Below are 21,222 nucleotides of genomic sequence, written 5' to 3' on the forward strand. Positions count from 1 at the left end.
TGACCAAAGAGAGAATCCGAAATTTAACATTGCAAAGTAAAATATTCCTTTTTTTTTCACAATTCAAAACCAGTAAAGAAAATCTTAAAGTGGGGGTGGGGTTGACTTTTTGATGCCCTATAATTTAAAGACCAAAGGAACTAACTAATATATGAGAGGAATATCCTCTTTTTAAATTTGCCGTCGCACTTGGCCGTCGTAAAATCGGCAAGCAGAAGCCGAACGTCTATAGTTGACGCTTAAGACAACTCGCATTTCAACGTCTAGAGACCGAAAATCCAATAATTCCAATACGTTTCCTTAGATTTTTGTCTGGGTTAATTGTCTTCGGAAGGTACTCACTCAGATTTGCTCTATCTTACTCGCGAGTGAAAAATATTGGAGAGCGGGTATGCTAGAAGAGTACAAGTTACCAAAAAGTATGCCCTCACCTCTTTTGTTTTATGTGGGGACACTCGCAAGTTCTCCAGCAGTGAGAGAAATTTTCGAAATAGAGTAATATTTTGCATACCTGCGAGAGCGTGTGTAACACCAACCCGTACTTTCAAATAATACATTGCCATGACAAAAACTGTATGAATCCTCAGAAAGAGTAGAATCGAGCGTGTTTTACAATCAAAAAATAACTAAAACATACTCGTTCTTATTCGAGTAGTATAGAAAAATAGAGAATACTCGATTTAGTTTTTTTACTCGCAGCAGCACTGCCTCTCAAATTCCTTACTCTGCCTCTTAATACTCGTTTTTATTCGATTAGTTTAGATAAATAGAAAATACTCGATATCGTTTTTTTACTCGAAGGGGCACTGCCTCTCAAATCCGAAATATTTTCACTCTCTACTCGAATTTGAGCGAGCATTTCTGAGCTTTTCTTAAAAATAACTTCGTTTAAGTTTTATCTCCTAAATTTGTTATTAACAGCTGGTGGAGAAGCTTTTCAAACATTAAAAATTGAGTCTCGACTTTGAAGCTAAAGTCGATTACGATTTTAGATTCCAATCAAAAGATCGCTTGCAAGCAGACCTCGAATAAATTTGCTCGAATTTGGACAAAGAGTGAAAAGCACTCGAAATTGAGTGGGAGTACATTCAATTTTTCGGTGTCGTTCAAATAGGAGTGAGCTCGTTTTTGAGTGGGAGCAAAATTTGTTCGAATTTCAATCAAGAGGTCGAGAGCAGACCTCCAAAAACTTGCTCGAATTTGCTCCTAGAAGTAGAAAAAATCGAGGAAACTCAATTTTTCGGTGTCGCTCCAAAAAGGGTGAGCATATTTTCTTCGTTTTTGGGAGTGGGAGCCAAATTCGTTAAAAAAGCAGATTCTACTCCTGGCATGCACTCCTTTAGATTTTGTCACTCCGTTGTTGTACTTCTATGTAGGTGTATTTTTTCACACCCCCTATTCCCTCCTTTCTCCCTATTCCCAAGAGCAAAGCAAATCTGTGCTATCAGTTAAACTCTACTTTATAGGCATTATGAAAGGAACAGGATATCATATGCAAAAACACCTGAAATATAACCTTTAGGGATCGCATAAAAAACAAAAAAAATATGATCGAAGGTCAAGGGGAGTTACTTATCCCTAGTGGAGTTACGAATAACGTAGATCTAGGACCTATGAAATATTTTACTTTGCAATTGTTTCTCCCTCTTTCGCTCTCTTTCTCTCTTTGTTAGTGAATAGAAACTCATCATTTTCATCCGAATCAATCGAAACGCCCTCTTAACAATTTCAAAACTGTTGTACTAACCCTCTCGCCCGCCAAATGTAATTCGTTACAAAAAAAAAAATAAAATAAAAAAACTAACCAAACTTCAAGTTTATGAAATAGTGTTTTCTACTATATTATTATTAATAAATAAAATAAATTATTAAATAATATTATTTTACTTTTCTTATGGTTTCTCCTATTTTTTAACCACATAAAATAAAACCTAAAATTAATTTAAAAAAATAACCATTTTCTTTCGTCATTATCCCCCCAAAAAATGTGTCGTAACTTTTTTTTTTTATTAAAAATTACAAAAAACAAAATACCCCCGGAAATGAAACAATTTATAAACCATACAATGTCACTGTATTGCAATATTCTAGGAAAGGATGTCATCGGTGCCTGGTCATATACGAGAAACATAAAAATGTTCTGCAGTATAAAGAAAGTGAGTGCGAAGGTGATAGTATGTATATGCATCAAACAAATCCATCAGCCATGGCGATGCGTAGCGTTTTAAATCAGAAGCCCAGCTTGGGCAATGGTGGTGATCATAGGGGGGGAGCTCATCCCAATTTGAACGGGCATTCAAGACTATCCTCATCGGATCAATATATAATGCGATCCAATGATGATATGAATGATTGTAAGCATTTTTTGTGTTTTTTTCTATTCCTTCTAAAAATACTACTACTAAAAAAAATTATCCAAAAAAAAAAAAAATAATTAGTAAACAAAAAAACGTAACTGTTATTCGATTATTGTAATTATTATCGTTATTATTATTATTATTTATTGTTAAAGCAAAAAAGTACAAATTTTTAAAAAACCCAAAGAAAAATAACCCAAAATTCCATTTATACAAACATTTTGAGTTTGATTGATTTTGAGTTATTTGCCTTTGGTTAGGTTAAGTTAATCATATCCTGCTTTTGATTACAATAATTTCTGTTGATTTTTTTCGAACTTTTCTTTTTTTCTCAAAAAAAGAAACTCATCAAAATGAATTACATAAGACACGTTGATTAGGCTGCTAATTGTCAAAGAATTTATTTTTTAATTTAGTTTTGAGTTTTTTGTTAAAGAAAAATTTGACAACAACAAACACTTGTAAATTTATTTCATTCATGTTGGTTAAGTTGTTTTCAATTTGAGGTTATGTTTTTTACTGATTCTTTGTGTTTGTTTTATTATCCTTTGTTCGATCCACAATCTTTGTAAATAGCTTTCTTCTCTTTCTCTCTTTTTGAAATCAAAACAAAACGGTTTTGTGAAAAACAAATTCGAAATTCTACCGAAAAGTCTCACTTTTTTGTATAATTTCGCCAGTAAGGGTCCTCTTTCCTTGCGTTTGGAAATTGAACGAAATTCTGAACCAAGTTCTGGCCAAGGAACCCAAACCTTGAGGAGATTTTATTTCCAAGGGGTTTGAATCTGATCTGAGGCTTTTTTAATAAAAAAAGCATAACAATTTGAAAAAATACCTACAAAATGAAAAACTGAAACGTATTAGCGGAATAGCAGATTAACCCGTCCCAACTTTTGTCATTTAAATTGTATAATTTTTGTTTTCTCTGTCAAACAAGTTAAGCAAAAAAAAAAAAAAAAAAAAAAACTGAAAAAAAAACTGAAAAAAAAAAAACGAAAAAACAAAACAATTTCTTATACCACGTTTTTAGGACAAAAAAGAAGGTATAAAATTTCATTTTTATAAGAAAAACAAAAAAAAAAAAAAAAAAACATTAAACAACTGTATAGTTTAATTATTAATTTTGTTTGTTTTACAATTAATTTTTTTCTCTAATTTCCAATTCCCCTTTTCATTTGATTAACTGTAAATAATTAAAGTTTCAGTTTCATTTTCGATATTTTCTGTAAATATTTATAAAAAAAAAAAAACAAAACTAAAACAAACTAATTCAACAAATAACAAAATTTGTTTGTTTCTCAACATATATTCTTTATAACTACATATATAAATATTTTGTAAATTCTTTTCCATATATAAATATATACAAAAACAAAACCTTTATATATTTTGCAAATTCTAAATTTTGGTATTTTTTAAAATATTATAAAGCAAACCAAAAAAAATTTAACTCTTCCTAAACTAATATTTTACGATTTTCGTTTGAAATACTTTTCTGTTTGACAACTCTCAATAGTAGAGGAACCACAAAGAATAATTAGTGAAACGGCTAGTTATGCCAAGTGTATGAATTTTTAACCTACATTACGTTGCGTTGCGTTACGTTACGTTTATCTTTAACTCATCTGTAAATAACCATATAAAGCACCAGATCTTAAGACAAAAACAAACCAAAAAAAGAGAACGTAATCGATTTTTTTAAAAAAAAGGTTTTCAAGCTGTGTTTTCATAATTGTAATTGACTGTCTGATAATGTTTACGAATCTCAAGTAAAACATTATGAAGCTGTAAATTACGATTGAGTCAAATTTGGCTAAAGTGACATTGAGGAATAATGCCAATGGTTGGCAAGAAAAATATTGCATGATCTCTCTCTCCCCTTTTGTTTCTCTCATTGAGGGTAATATTTAATAAGAAGATTTTGAATTTCGCTCGCAAGGAACTTTATGAATTTACATTATATAAGAGTTGAACAATCTTATTCACTAAAGAGTTCTCGTCCCTTACCCTAAGAAAAGTTATTTGTCTTATGAAAAGCATATTATGTTCATTCATCTTTTTGATTTTTTTAGAAACAATCTGAGAAGAAGGAGTTCTTTGCTCCCCCTTCGAAAATGTTACAGCGACTCATTAATTTCCATTTTATTCGTCCTTTTTTTGTTAAAACTTTCTTTAATGTTGACGGTTTCTTTAATTCGACTATTTACACAGCTAAACATTTTTTTTTCGAAATTTCTAAATATTTTTTTTTAGAAATTTGCCGATTTCTCTTATTTTTTTCTAGAGATTATCCCGATTAAAAAAGATTGAATCGTACTTAAGACAACTTTGGAATTTAAAGGATCAATTGTTCAACATTTCAATAATTTTTTCCTTGCAATAATATTTATTATTGTCTTGCAGTAAAATAGTCGCAAGAGTAAAGTTTTCTTAAAAGGTGTCTGAATGAAAAAGAAACAAAAAAAAAATAATAATGGAAAATGAACCTCTGAACTAAATGTACCTCTAATAGATGAAGGAAAAATCTGTTACTATTTCTGATTGTTCCCATTGCGGAATAACCTCTACGAACAAATATGTTCCGGAGCGACAAAACTGTATTACCCAAACATAAGGAATTTTTCTCACTCCTAATTTCGGTTGGTGAATTTCCTACGTTTTTAACTCAGCAGGTTATTTAATTTAAAATTGCGTTCTGTCGCCCACTAACCTTCCGATTTATCACCATCGAATTGAAATATTTTCATATAAAAGAATTATTTTGAACAAACACAATGTAGTCTACCTTTCTTGTATCCATTGAAAAGGGACTATTTCTTTCCAAATCCCAAATATAAAAAACTTATTTTACTACAACAAAATTCAAATTTTGACTTAAATCATTTTCCAATTAGATGTGGAAATATCCTTATTTCAATAATTTTATCAGAGGAAAGACTTTCTTAGGTTTCGTGTTCAGTTTAAATGTTTTCTCCGCCACGATCTCCTACTGCGTTACGTCAATTACTAACTGTATGAACATGAATTTCAAGACTTAATCTTTTGTAAAAATTCCCTAAACAAACACTGAATCCCTAGAAGAATTCGAACAGTGTAACTAGACCCGATTCACGGCAATGAATTTTCGTCAATTCTATGTTTTTATAACCTCCACCACACACAGTATGGAGGGTGTATTAAGTTTGTCATTCCATTTGTCACTCATCGAAATAATAATTTTAGACCTAACAAAGTATATATCAGCGTATTCTAATTCTATGACGATATAGCCCTGTCCGTCCGTTGTAAGCACGCTAGATACAAAATGAATTAAGAAAGAAAGGTAAAATTTTGCACAGATCAGTCTTTTGGTGCAGGCAGGTCAAGTTCGAAGATGGGCTATATCGGTCCACGATATCGTATGGTCTCCATATAACGGTACCCCCGGTATTCGTTACTTTGATGATTTAGGCACATTTTCCATTAAATTGTCTGAATTCCTACACAAGGAGTTCTTTGTGGGTATCTTACCTCCTGTAGGAGAATTGTTTATATAGGTCCACGATGTCGTATATCCATCCCACATATAACGGTACGGTACGGTATATAAAGGTCCCGATATTCGGTATTTTGATGATTTTAGCGTCATTTTTGACCGGTACTGTTTCAAATTTCGTAAGTCAGAAAATTGTCTATGCAGGTCCACGTCTTTATATAGCCCGCATATAACGGTACCTTCCTTTATCCGAAGGTAGGAGAATTGTTTATATAGGTCCACGATGTCGTATAGTCATCCCACATATAACGGTACGGTATATAAAGGTCCCGATATTCGGTATTTTGATGATATTAGCGACATTATTCAACGGAATTGTTTCAAATTTCGTATTTGAAGTTCGAAATGGATACTACAGCCTATGACAAAAAATTACTTATGGAGGTCCACGTCCACGTGTTTTAACTTGAGGATAATTTGCAAGATTAACTTTTCCCTACTTTACGTTACGTCAAGGTTTACTCGTCAGCTAAGCTAGTTTATTGAAGATTTGTTAATTATTTGACGTAACGTAAACGTGATCGACAAATAATGCGTTTTAATAAAACGTGTTCGGTATAATTAAGGCTTAAGATTTACTAATAGCCACTGGATGCCAACATAAATTCGAACACTGTGCCAATTATTAAAATAATATCTCTGAAACGACAAATGATATTGAAACACTGTTAATAATTGTATACATTTTGTAGACAAAAAATGTGTTTACCCTTCGCAGTGTTGATTTTTTTCTTTTATTAGCGAAACTTCGCATTTTGCGTTCCCAATTTGAAGCTGAAATATAAGTGGTATCAAAATATCCAAAACTTATTTTAACAAAATTTGTTTAATCTCCGCGATGTACATTTTGATGTAATTTCGTATATTGCTTGGCCCTCTGCGATTAACTAAAATTCTTTCGTAGTCAAGTCCTGGAGCAGAATTCTTGTTGTATGAAAATATGAAATTATAAAATTTTTCATTTCACATTTTCATAGAAACAGAATTGAGCCCCTGAATTTCAAATAGAATGAAATTAAAGTGTTACAAAAAGACTATTTTCTCCAGGCTGTGTGTGATTTGATGAATTTGTCCATTCAAAGCTTTCTTCCAAGATACATTAAGACAAAAATTTTTACTTTACGTTACGTCTAAGAGTACCTCACTCCTAAAGATACATAATTAGCACCTGATTCTCAAGAAAATACAACAATGTAAATATTCAACAAAGGTAAAATTACTCTTTATTGTTCTTCCTCAAGTGTGACACTTAAAATACCTTTAGAGCCATTTAATACCTACCAAGGAGGAATATGTCATAAAAGGGAACCATAACATTTATCACAATACTTATACGCTACCCCCTAACCACAATGGGGCGTCAATCTCCCCACGATAACTCTCCCCTGGGGAATTTTCATGGCAATATTTTTCTAGCTGTCTTAGGCGGCAAAAAATGGTAATTATTTCCAGTTCCTCGCTGTGTCGCTTTATGAAAACCTTACGCCGTTTGTCAATTGACATCTCTCCATAAATTATGCTGCTGCTACTCTCTTACTCTCTGTGTCTCAATATCTCTCCCACACACACTCACGGTGTTATTTATTGTAAATTATGTATATTTTTCCTGGTTCAAAATAATACATATAAATATTTCATACATTCATTCATTCGTTTGGATTTTTTTCCATTCTTTCGTTTTTTTTTTTTGGGTTTGGTTTATATTCTCTTTCTAGCGTTTATTTTCGGTTTGTGTACAGAAAAAAGTCAACGAGAAAAATATGTGAAAAATTCTCGCCAAACGATATATTTATGATTCGTATATTTTATAATTTTTTTGTTGTTGTTGTTGTTAATTTCATTGTGCACGCCTAAAGCCAATTTTTAATTAAAAATTGAAAGTTATCTCCCAGTGTTTTTCATAATTTTGTCATTTCATATGTTCGTTTTTTTTTCGTTGTGTTTCTGTTTCTGTTTGTACCAAGGTTCTCCCCTTTAACCATAAAACAAAGAAACATTGATTTATGTTTATGTTTTTTTTTCTCGCTCTCTCATACCCCTTCCTCAATCCTACAACGTTTTTTTTTTCGTTTAACAATATTTTTTAATAAATTATTTTTTTCAACAACATATTATCGTATCGTTTTTGCCGGCATTTTTCATTTTCCACTGAAAACCAACAACTCGCTGCGGAAAAAATGTGTGTGGTTTTTTGCGTACAGACGTTTTTTTTTTCTTTCGTACCATTATTCCTTTAATTTCGATTTGTGCAAAACCAACAACATGTTCTCATTCAATTCGATTCAATTCACATCAATTCAACCAATATATATGTGTGTGTCCTTGTGTGTGCTGTTTAACCCTGTCTCTGGTCCCCCTCAAAATACATTATTGCCAAAACACCCTAATACCAATTCCCCTGAATTCCCATTACCCCCGTCACCAACATCCTTTTTAACCCCATCTCTTTAGTTTTTTTGTAACAAACGAACAAAAAAAGAAATGAAAAGAAAAAATTGTCCATTTATTTTCATTTGGGTTATTTGTTGTTGTTTTGTTTTCCTTTTTTTTTGTTTGTTACTCTCTTCTTCTGTTGAATTTAAATTACGAACTGGAAAAAAAAGGTTTTTCATTATTCGTCGTCGTTGTCGTTTGGTTAAAAAGATGATCCCACAAAACATGAATAAATTGAAATTGCAAATCTAATTTGTGGTTATAACTAATAAAAAGTAATTAATTAAAAGTTAATTAGCATTCCATTTGTTGTTGTCGAGGATAGAGGCGGGGGGAACAATGAACTCCTCCATGAAATAAATCACAATCAAGAGATTAATTGAAAGCCAAACAAAACCAAAAAAAAAAAAAAACTGAACTGAACGGAATATGAAATTGTCAACTCCTTTTGTAGTTCAGCTGATGGCTAATTAGTTGGCTTAGGGCGAGGAATGCTACAAGCTGCTCGTTCCATGCGCTGGAGATTAAATCGAAATTGTTATATTGTGCATTAAATTCATATTGTCATAAAGTGAAGATATATGGCTGTGGAGGGCAAAAGAATAATTAATTTTTAAATGCACGCAAATGTGTCCGTGGCCCGACAACATTTGTCACGTATTTTCAGGACAAAATTGAATTTAAATTTAATTTTACACCAATTATTATCCCGAACAGGACTAATTGTAAATTAGACTTTTTGTGAAAAAAAATGTATTAGGAAATAAATACAAATTATTTTTAATTACAAATATTTTAAATTGGCAAGGCCAAAAAGGTCATATGGAAATTGAAGAATTGTTTAACATCTCGCAACATTTTGAACAAATTTCCTCCAAAATTCCTCTTGAAATCCACATTTTATAAATAAACCCCCCATAAAATAGTTACAAGTATCTCTGAATAAAAATACAGATGATAGGGAAGGGATAGGTGATGACTGTCAAATCATCGGAACCTAGGCGTAACCAATGAAGCTTAGATCGTTATTTTTCGAAAACTCTTCTTGGAAGTGTGTAAGACGAACACAAATTTCCTCGATATTGTACTAACTGTACAGAACTTTTTCATAAGGGTCAGTTACACAAAAATGCAATGCAATTTTTGGAGACAATGATTTGACTGGCCGGAAATCACTTGCAATGGCCTTGATGATAGTTTTTGCAGTTTTTGTTGAAATTGGCGCCCAAGTAGAATATTCTACACTGATTCACTTTATAATACACTAGATGCGATGACAGTAATTACAAAGCCAAAAAACTTTTTAGACTGGCCGAAAATCATTTCCAAGGCGTTATTTCAGTTTTTGTTGAAAATGGCGCCCAAGCTGAAAATTTTACACTGGTTCTCCTGAAAAATATCCTATGAGGATATGGCAATGGCTTTACCCCGAGCTCATTTTTCAATATTTGCAGAATGGAATATTGCGATATGTTCAGCTCACGAGCCATTTTTCGGCCACTGCGACGCGGGTTTCGATGAAGTCGCTTCTTTACTTTTCGAACCATTTCTGCTGATGTCGCTGTTTTCTTCCGCCCACTTCCTTGACGTCGGGCTACGCTACCAGTATCACGGTAACGAGCGATGGTACAAGACACAAGAGATTTATTCACATTTAAATGCTGGAGTGCTCTAACGATAGCCATTTGTGGTTTTCCAGCCAAATATAAAAATATCACGCTTGAATTCCATCGCGAATAACTTTTTTCTGGAAAATTCTCACCAAAATTATGTTGTACGCTGGTAAACAATATAATGAGCTGTCACTGGAATAACTTTAACAGCTGTTCGACTAGTGGCCTAGAAATGACAGCAGTCTAAAGTTGGTTGCAGATTTTTCATCTCACCCTATAAAGATTGGACAAAATGCGCGTATATGCAGTGACAGCTTACTACAGGCCAGCCTTCCTTGTTATATACAGTCGAATTCTATACATTATAACAAATGAGTACGGAGGCAGAAGCTTGATCGTAGCCCATTTGACAATCGTATATTTGTAATTTTAAAGGTTAGGTCATCTAGGACTTACTTTTTCAACTAGAGTTAACATTTGATATTTTTTAGGTATTGGGCATCACGAAATTCCAAACTTTATATCAAAATAAAGTCGTAAGCAATATTATATTTCCTACAAATTTCTAGTATTGTAAATAAATTAAGAAAATACCGACTTTGTCATATTTAATAGTTATTTTATTAAAACAAATATTTTCACTTTAATACTTAAACGATTATTATAATCCAATTAGATGTTTATTCAAATAATCAAAATAATTTTTCTTTCTAATTAGAAACCCTCAATTAGAACGACAAAATTCTTCGATATTTTAATTAATATTAAACATAATTGTGTGTATGTTTGTGTGGAATTGTAATTCAGTCAAAGCTACTGGAATTTTAAGTGAATTGAAAAGATGTGACTAGTTTAAAGTGGTCATGTGGGCAGGCAACTAGTTATGAAGTGGGATGTTGCAAGGAAACTTATATAAAAGGCATTTCTTGTTAAGTAATTCTTGCAGAGAATTTTCCAATTGTCGTAGGGAAGTTGAAGTTATTTATAAAAATTTTAGTTGAAGCCAAGAACTAAAATTCTCAATAAGCCCCTATATGTGAAAAATATATTACTCAAATATAGTCGATAGTAGATAGATAGTGGCTAGTTTCAAGTGGCCATGTGGACAGGGAACTAGTTAAAAACTGGGATGTAAATATATAAATACATTTGTATTTCTCAAGCAATTCTTACAGAGAATCTTCAAACTGTCCTGACGGAATTATAATAGGGAAATTGAAATTTTATAATAATAATAATTATCCCCAGAAAGTTGAAATTTCAGTTGAAGCCAATAACTAAAATTCTCAAGAACCCCCTATATGTGAAAAATATATTACTCAAATATAGTCTATAGTAGGTAGATAGTGGCTGGTTTAAAGTGGTTATGTGGGCAGGGAACTACTTAAAAAACTGGGATGTTGCAAGGAAACTTAAATTCAATTCATTTTTATTTCTTAAGCAATTCTTGCAGATAATCTTCAAGCTGTCCTGACGGAATTATTATACGGAAATTTAAATTTTATAATAATAAAATATAATAATCCCCTGAAAGTTGAAATTTTAATTGAAGCCAATAACTAAAATTCTCAATAGCCCCCTATATGTGAAAAATATATTACCCAAATATAGTCGATAGTAGACAAATAGTGTATAATTTAAAGTGGTCGGGTGGGCAGGGAACTAGTTTAAAACTGGGATGTTGCAAGGAAACTAAAATCAAATACATTTTTATTTCTCAAGCAATTCTTGGTGAAAATTTTCCAATTCTTCTGACGGAATTATCCAAAGGAAGTTGAAATTTTAGCTGAAGCCAAGAACTAAAATTCTCATTAGCCCCCTATATTTCAAAAATAAATAACTCAAATATAGTCGTTAGTAACATTCTTTAGAATCTAGACTACATTGACATTGAATTCAAATGATAACCGAAATCTTTGCAAACAATAACAAAACTACTTCAATTATATTGAAAAGTTTATTCAATTTGAGATTCTTGTTCTTGTTGTTGTAAATCTACATATTTGTCTTACTTACCAAGTTAAGTTAATATCATTAAATAGTTTTTATTTTATTTCGGTTTCATTATAACGAGATTCTTATACAAGCCTTGTTTTATTGACAATCATTCTTTGGAACAAAAAAATTATTCGAAGAAAAAATTAAAATAAACAGAATTACCGAACAAGCAGAAGAACTTGTACTCAAGTGTCGTTCAAGTTCCCCCCACAACGCCCTTCCTGGTTGGCCTCCATTCTAATTAAACTTTTGTAAATAAATTATTAAAAAAAAAATACAAAACGAAGAAAACTTGAAAAAATAATTGAATATGCTAAATGTTCGCTCACATGTTCCAAAGCCAAGCGAATGCTACTCCAACAAAGCTGAGAACATACTACGTTTACAAGGCACGACGCGTGTGTGTGTCCGTGTGTGCCAACCAGGATATGTTTTATCAGAAAAGGAATGACACGAAACAAGGAAGATTACAGGAGCCGAACAGACACACACAAGCAGATTTTCTCACAGACTTGGCTGACTAACTGCCGGATAGATAGATGGAAAAAGAAACAAGCTAGAGCGCACCAGCTTAAGATACTACTTGACTCGAATGACTGAAGCTGTTCCAAATTTAGGGCACCCATCTACTTGTGCAACCATCCAAAAGAATCTCAGCATCGAAAATGATACACATCACAAAAAATGAATAAATTGGCAAATATACAAAAAAAAAAAAGAATCCCAAAGATATGAAGACTTGCAGAGCCGCAAAGACACGACAAGGGGAAAACGCTACAGAGCAGCCAACCAGCCAGCCAGCCAACCAACACGCAACTCCCAACCTCAAACATATTTTAATTTCCATGATGGAGGAAATATTCTATGCGCACTTAAAATCCAATAAAAATATTTATACAGACAGAAAACGCAACACAAACAGCAGGAGTAGCATCAGTGGCACTAGCGGCGGTATCTTCAGCTGCATCGAATGTTTTGAGGCCCTGCCAGGCAGCCTGCAATCGTTGCTTCATTCATTTCAACGTTGTGTCGTTCCTTCGTTGATTCTTCCCAGCACGAAATGAGAAACGATAATTGGACGACATGTGAAGTTAATGCCAGCAATCTCGTTGTTGTTGCAGTTGTTGTCCATGGAAACCCAATGAGAAAATCATGGAATGAAATAATTTTCCAGCATTTAAGTTGCAATTTTTGTACGAGTCACCCTGGACCAAACACAAAAAATGTCTCAAACCGATCCACCACAGAAATCATCATCAGCCAGCGACTAATTTGAGAGGCAATGAATGTTTCAATTAAATGATGACCGCCCGCCCAAACTAAATAAGCCATTTGCCTATGTATGTGTGTTCCTCTTTTTATTTCATTCCCAACAACTTGACTTGATGACATTTTCAATAAAATGGAGTAGGCAGAATTGGAACCAACCCTTTTAAATATCATAGCCTTTAAAGTGGAGTTTGGGTGAGGTGCAACCAAATGTTGGGTTTTGTTTTCTTTTTCCATGACTTAAAAACCCCACATGAACACATGTTTGGGGAGGGGGGGGGGGGGGGGGCAGCCATACCCAGTCGTAAAACCTAATGCACTTCACTTCACTTTTGTTGTACTTCACTTGTCTTTTTGTAAAATTGTTTTTTTCCTCTCATTTGTTTTCCTAGAACTCACTTCAATCACCAGTAAAATAAGTAAATGCTCAAGTTTGTAGCTAGTCCAAAGCGAGTAGTTAAATCTCACCAATTAATGTCCACCGTTTATTTAAATCGTAGAAAAATTGCTAATTCCTCGAATTTCTCTTTTTTAGAGTATTTTTACAGCACTTTGTAGTTCTAGAATTTAAAAAAAAATATATGTTAAATTGAAAAAATTAAAGATAACACTGTGCAACACAAAAAAAAAAAATTGCTGAGAGAATCCAGCAGAGTATGAATATAGAGCTAAAATAAGAAGAAGAGTGTATCGGCGATTTGAAATTTTACTCTTCTCACTTTTGGAAATTGTTAGATTAAAATTCCTTGTAATCCGTGCATTTTAGGTATAAAGTGTCTTATTTGTCATTGCAGATAAAAATTTGAGGGAAATGTTGGTCGGCAATTTTAACCCCACGAGTAAGTCTAAGAAGGGTCAACCCAGATAATGAGAGAAAGTTTTCTATGCCCTAGTACATTCTAAATCAAAAAGCCAGTAAAGAAAGCCTTTAATTCGGGCGGGGCCGACCTTATGAGACCCTACACCACTTTGCATATTTAGTAGAACTTCACATTACAAATAAAAGTTTTTATGCGGAATTTGTGAGAATTAAATCATACTAACTATGATTATAGTTATAATTTAAAGTCAAAAGGGACTAATATATGAGAGGTATATCCTCCTCTGAACTTAAACTTGAAATCGGAAGAAAATATATGTGAGCTATATCCAAATTTGAACCGATCTCGATAAAATTTGGCAAGAATATTTCTGAGCTGTATTTGATATATTTCCCCGAATATTGTTACTACCGAGTGAATATTACGGCTGTGCAGGACAAATTCAACAAATCGGATGAACAATATATATGGGAGCTATAGCTATATCTGAACTGATTTTCACCAAATTTGACACACTTGTTTCTAGACTCAATTTGGTCGTAAGTGCCAAATTCCATCCCATTTGGACAAATATTAGACGTTTGGATCACAATAAATGGCAAATCGGACGAAGATATATAAGAGAGCTATATCTGAATGTTAACCGATTATCTCCAATTTCAATAGGGTTCATCTTTGGATAAAACAAATGATTTATGCAAAATTTCATGTGGATCGGGCAATAGGGGCTCCATTTTCGGCTGTTGAGGAACAATTCAGACTATTTACTGGATGAACTATTATGATATATTCTTAAATCTGACATGGTGCCTTTTTTATTATAAAAGTGTGAAAATTCCGTTATGGATCCAAGTTATTTTGCAATGAGTGGTCATGGAAGTCCTTTTTTATATTTATTTGTATTTACCATTCTAATACTTCAGTCTTTTTTACTCTCCTAAAAGTATGCTCATGAATTTATATATTCCGGTTAATACCAGATGAGGAAATATCAATAGATGGCGCTTATTACAACTTGTAGTACCCATATGCTAATTCAAGGATATTTTGAGTCAATTTGTATCCAAATATAAAAAAAACTTGCATAGCACATCTCTCCGCCAGCTGCGATCGATGTTCTAAATATTAAGATTATGACCTTATTCTAATGCTGGGTCATGCAAATACCTTTAATGAGCGTAATTCTCTCCACACCATCAGAACCATTGAAAAACGATGTAAACAGAGAGCCACAAAATTGGGAGAACATAAAAGTGTTACACTCTGTCCGACCGTGCTTCATTGCGTGTAGCAAATGGAAACCAGTAATATTAGCTACTTGAACTTAAAGTTTCTTTTTTCAATTCACTGCTTTTGGACTTCACTCTATAGTCGCCTAAAAGTATGCTTCTAAATGTGTATTTCATAGGGAAGTGTTTGCGAGTTTTGCGCTTTCTAGAATATAGACTACCAAGGGTTCTTTTTAATATTTTTAAGCAAATTTGGAACATTCCGAACTCATACAAAAATAATTAAACATTTGAGATTCTGGGAATTTAGTATTGGCACTTACGATCTTTAGAATGCCAATTCATCAAATGTTTACTTCAAATATAAATGTATATATTATGCGAAAGCAGTACAGCCATTTAACGGTACATGTATCCATTTTCCAACTCTAATAATACTGACTTCATGCCTCTGAAAATTAAGTTTTCCCCCAGCTTAGTATATTTTCATTTCCATAACATCGCTCCCTTTCTGAAAAATTAAAAGGATTTATGATAAAAGTTCGAAATAAAGTCAAAACGCAACAAAAAAATATGTTCTGCGCTAAAGAAATATTGTCATCCTCCGCACAATGATTTAATACTGATAATATGTCAATTATTATTACGGAAACTTTTTTTCGGCCATAAATCTTAAAATATTTACGGGTTTTTGCATCCCTTTTTTGCCAGTCCGTCAGTCAATCTTTTTGAACAATGCGGCCGGGGGGTGAGGAGAGAAGTTAAAGTTAATGTTTTTGGGTTAACGGCATTTGTTGGTGGCCATTAAAGATTAAGGCTAATCATGCTGTAATTCCCCTTTTTTATGGAGAATTAAAATTTCAGTTATGCTACAGAACCCACCCAGCCCCCCAGCCCCTTCCCATCTACATAATTTAATTCAACATTCTTTTTTGACGTTGACGGGTCTTCTCTTGACGCTTCACGCTGAGACGACTGACTTCCTCAATATTAATTAATAAATTAATGTCTCCGCCGAAAAGGAGGAAAAAACAAGACGGAACGTAAGAAGCAGAAAAAAAAGAAATAAAAGCAGTCCCCTCTATTCATGTTTTCTTTTTTTTTTTTGGCTCAACATTGATGTGATTGTCTATGCGTGTGTGTTTGCTGGGGAGGAAAAGGGGGAAAAGGAAATGCTTTTTGATAAGCATATAATCATTTTTATTATATCCTTTATCAAATAAAATGTTACTACACAATGTTGTAACACTTTGGTAATAAAAAAAAAATAACGAAACGAAGCGAAGTAAGAAAGTTGGGTGGCAACATGCCCTTGTCTCCCCACAACCCCCTCCCCCAGTTCTTGGGGATGTTTCTCCACCCTCCCCCAAGAGGAGGAAAGCAATGAAAACAAGCCAAGTAGAAAGAAAGGAAGAAAAAAATAACGAAACAAGCAACATCATAAAAGCTCGTGGCAAAGTAACATCAAGAGTGCCACACACATACACACACAAACAAACAACTTGCTGTCTGTCTTTCTTTGGGGGGTTTTCTGCTCGTTCGGTATGTAGATTGCTGGCTTGTAATAGCCAATAGCAGATTTACACACGAAATGCTGCCAAGCAATATTGTAGATATTCATTCGTTGATTTCCTTGCTGATCTGTTGTTGTCCTCTCTGAGGCAACAAAGTTGAAATAAGAGATGTCGATAAGGAGTACATTAAAAATGTGGGATTCAGTGGATTTTGGAGACTGAATTGAAAATAATTTTTTTTTCAAGAACAATGTATTCATTCTGTCTCTTTTAAATATTTGTGAAATTACAAATCCCGAATCCATTAAAGGATTTTAAAACCAGTAAGAAAATATCAAAAGTCGGTCGGGACCGACTATATGATACCATTCACCACTATGCATATTTAGTATGTTATAATATGTTATTTGAAGTAGATCATACCACCTACCAACATTTGGCTTTAGAGTAGTTATAGCTTGGTTTCAGAGGGAACTTATCTATGGGAGGCATATTCAATTCTGAATCGACGGATCGACGGAGACATTTTAATCGTATATACCAAATAACAGTGCTATAGAGTGTAGGATCTCACTTCGAGATGGATTATATTAAAAAAATAGTTATCGGAGCCGAGTTACACCAAATGGAAATGTACGTCCCGAAATTCACTCCATTTGAGCTGATATTAGCCATTATTTGCACAATAAACCAGAAATTGGATTATGATTTTTAGGAGGTTTATCCACATTTTAGCCGATCTCCATAAAATTTGGCAAAGGGATTTCTGAGCTCTACGAGATATCTGGAACCAAATATCCTTGTTGTCCAATGGATATTACGAATGTGGGAGACTCAAACGCCAAATCGAATGTAACATATATATGGGAGCTATAGCTACATGTGAACAGATTTTCACTAAATTTGATGTACCTGCTTCTAGACTGAATTCGGTTGGATGCTAAAATGCTAAAATTCAAGTGACAGGTCATTTGGACTTATATTGGCCATTTTGTGCACAATTAGCTCGAAATCGGTTGAAGATATACTTGAGCTATATCTAAATCTTAACCGTTCGTGATAAAATTTGGCTGAGGTATTTCCGAGCTCTAAAAGATATATGGTACCAAATATAATTGTTGTGAAGTGCTTATCACGCGTGTGAGAGATTTTAGAACCCACATCGGATGAAACCTATATATGGAAGCTATAGCTATATCTCAACCGATTTTCTCCAAATTCTGTGTATTAGCTTCTAGACTGAATTCGGTGGGATATACCAAAATTCATGACTTTTGGGCAGATATTCGACATTTGGATCTATATCCAAATCTGAACCGAACTTGTCAAAATTTGAAACATGTATTTCAGAGCAGTATCTGGTACCAAAGATCATTGTTGTGGATTGCATATTACGCTTGTGAGGAACTTAAAACCCCACATCGGATGAAGTATATATGTATGGGAGCTATAGCTATATCTGAACCGATTTTCTCCAAATTATATGTACCTGCTTCTAGACTGAATTCCGTCGGATGTGCTAATATTCAGGTCATTTAGACTTATATTGGCCATTTGGTACGCTTTTAACCCGAAATCGGTTGAAGATATATGAGAGCTATATCGAAATCTGCTCCGATTATCACCAATTTCAATAGGATTGGTCCTTGGACCAAACCAAACCAAAATATTGTTTGGAAAATTTTATTTCAACCTGATAATGCGACCTGCATTTTGTTCACAAAAATACATGGACAGAAGAACGGACGGAATGACATGCATAAATGGACTCAGAAAGTGATTCTATGAACATCCTCAAAAGTAACTATGGGTCTATGTCGCTTCCTTCTCCCTGTTTCAAACAAATACACAAAGAAATAATACCCTTATCACTATGTGGTGTGGGGTTAAAAAATAGAATAATCTCTGGAAAGCCTTTTCATACCTTGGGTAATTTTGCCAATATCCCAGGATTTTTTTTTTTTGGGATTTTCCAATTCGACATTACTTTTCAATTTTCGGCTGTTGTACATTTTTATCGGCTATATTTTATTGCATAGAATGACAAGCAGTCGGACAGATATACCAATAATTTTGTCTTGTAATGCCAGAACATCATCAGCAGTAGTAGCAGCAACAACAAAACCAAATTTGTGCTCGTGCTCTGTGTTGTTGTTCGTGTTCCTTGGCTCTTGGTGTAATGACATTTTGTGCTACTTTGCTGAGGTCATAGGTATACTTATCATGATTTCTTTTCAGTAGCAGTAGTAGTAGTTGTTGCTGTTGTTGTTTTAGAACGGTTTTTTTCTCTTTGTTCTACTTGTATGAGAACTTTGACTACCACTTTTCTTACTCTTCCCCTCGCCATACATTACTTAATATTAAACAAAATATATACATATATATAAGAAACAAGAACAAACATGAATATATCGAACAAGCTACGAACCAAAAAAAAAAATCTAAATAATTTTAAACAAGTCAATTACCCCTAATTTCTTTTGAACATGTCAACATTTTCAAGTGACAGGATAACCCCTTTTTGCTTGTTTGTCTTACGACCATACCCCCACTTTCCCCTCAGAATAGCAGAGCCATTCAAAAAGTGTTTTTTTGTCATGAATAGAATAAAGAAGATGGAGGAGAAGGAGTAGCGTAAAAAACAGAAGCTTCTTGGTATCTCTCCTCTAGTGCCAGTACCCCCAAATCCACTTCAATATTCTATACCATTCACGGCAGCAACAAATAATAAAGGACACGGCAGACGACAAATCATCAGCCCAAGAAGATGAAGGACTTTAACCGTGTGCAGGACAACAAGTAACATTTATATTCTTTTTTATTCATTCTTTCCTTCGTCGTTGTTGTTGTTGGCGTTGTTGTACTTTACTTCTTTAGAAATAAAAAATGAAAGAAAACGAGACCAACAACAGCAACAACAACATTAAGATGAATTGTAGGAGTAATATGCATGTGGAGAGTAGGTGAAGGCCTCTTCACCAGGCCAGTGAATGGAAATGAAGTTGTTTCGTTCGGCTTCTTTTGTACGGAAGATGACTACTCTGCTGACTGCGATGGCTCACCAAGAACTCCACGTTTTGCGGTAATACCCTACATTACCATACCAACGACCTGTATTCCAAAAGCTTAACGGGAGTTGTGGATTTAAACCGCATAACAGTGCAATTTAAAAGGACTATAAATCAGGGTATTTTGGGTGAACTTTAATCATGGAAAGCTCAAGGTTTCTTGGTGGAGATGTGAATCAAAAACGTAAGAAAGCCCCATTCGTTATTTAGAAAATTTCGAAATGTAAATTGAGTTTTAGGAAAATGTGTTTGTAGATGTCGGCACAGGAATACACCATTCTAGCCGTAGAATTTCAATCTCCCCCTTGAACCAGAATCGGATGGTTGAACATTTGTAAGAAAAACTCGAACTTTATATATGAGAAAGATAATTGTTAACAGTACGACTTATCTCCCGGAAATGGTTTCGATTAGACTTGTTTCAATCTAATTCATAGTTTAGAACACCAGTTCCTACACGTATGAGTGATTTAATATATTTAATATCACTCATACGCAGAGTTTTTATACGAACCACCGAATTCCCCGGCACTTCCTAGCTAACATTTTTTTCCGAGGGCTCTGATGTCCGATTTTTTGGAAATCTTTTGTTTCCTTTAAAAAAAAAAAACAAGTAAAAGAGTATCAGTCGGACAGATGTATACTCCCAGCCTTGAGTTATGATTATTCAAACTGTTGACCCTTTATGGGGGAGGTTCCGAAGTTGGCTGATACAAATACTACAACGTGCCAGATTTTCATACTTCATCTAATACAGATAAAAATATTAGTGTGTGCAAATTTTGAAGGAAATCAAACATTTATATCCAATTTTATGCGAAATCATAAATTTCGATAAATTCCATATTCATCTCAGATTTCTGGTTAAGAAAAATATTTAGATATAGCAATTTGTAAAGAATCGCCGAATTGTTTCACAAGTTATGACAGATACAAATAATAGAAATTGTGACTCTTTGTGGGTAAAGTACCTGAAGGGGATCACAGTTATATATCACCTCACAACAGATCTTTTGTTAGCAAAAATATTTGTATGTGTGAAATTTGTTTTCCAAAATCTTGAACCCTATGTGGGGGAGGTACCAAAAGAAATGGTCCGATTTCTACCATCTTTATAACAGGCCTTGTGTTGATGGAAATATTAAGATGTGCCCAGCCTGAATGGAAGCGGATTTTGATTTCACGTTTATGAGCTTCATGGCTATTCAAAATTTTGACCCTTTGTGGGGGATGTACCAGAAAGAGTGGACCGATATATTCCATTTTCACACCAGACATTGGGTTAATATAACTATTGTTTTGTGTATAATTTGAAGAGAACTGGATGATTATTTCTGATTATGTAATCGATTTGGTTATTCAAAACTTTGAACTTTTGTGGGTGA

General features: G+C 33.6%; 1 protein-coding gene across 3 annotated transcripts in view; it reads left to right on the forward strand.

Annotated features, from left to right (window-relative positions):
• The window catches only part of LOC101897530 (uncharacterized), a 135,631-nt gene that overhangs the window by 63,733 nt on the left and 50,676 nt on the right, over positions 1 to 21,222 (forward strand). The window contains exon 4 of one of the 3 annotated variants that reach the window (XM_059125447.1): positions 2,092 to 2,354. In XM_059125447.1, the coding sequence (XP_058981430.1) occupies positions 2,092 to 2,354 (263 nt within the window). The remainder of the gene's footprint in view (positions 1 to 2,091; positions 2,355 to 21,222) is intronic. The other 2 variants (XM_059125446.1, XM_059125449.1) reach the window with 2 other exon arrangements.

The sequence above is a fragment of the Musca domestica genome, unplaced genomic scaffold (genome assembly GCF_030504385.1).
Source record: "Musca domestica strain aabys unplaced genomic scaffold, Musca_domestica.polishedcontigs.V.1.1 33, whole genome shotgun sequence".
NCBI lineage: Eukaryota > Metazoa > Arthropoda > Insecta > Diptera > Muscidae > Musca > Musca domestica.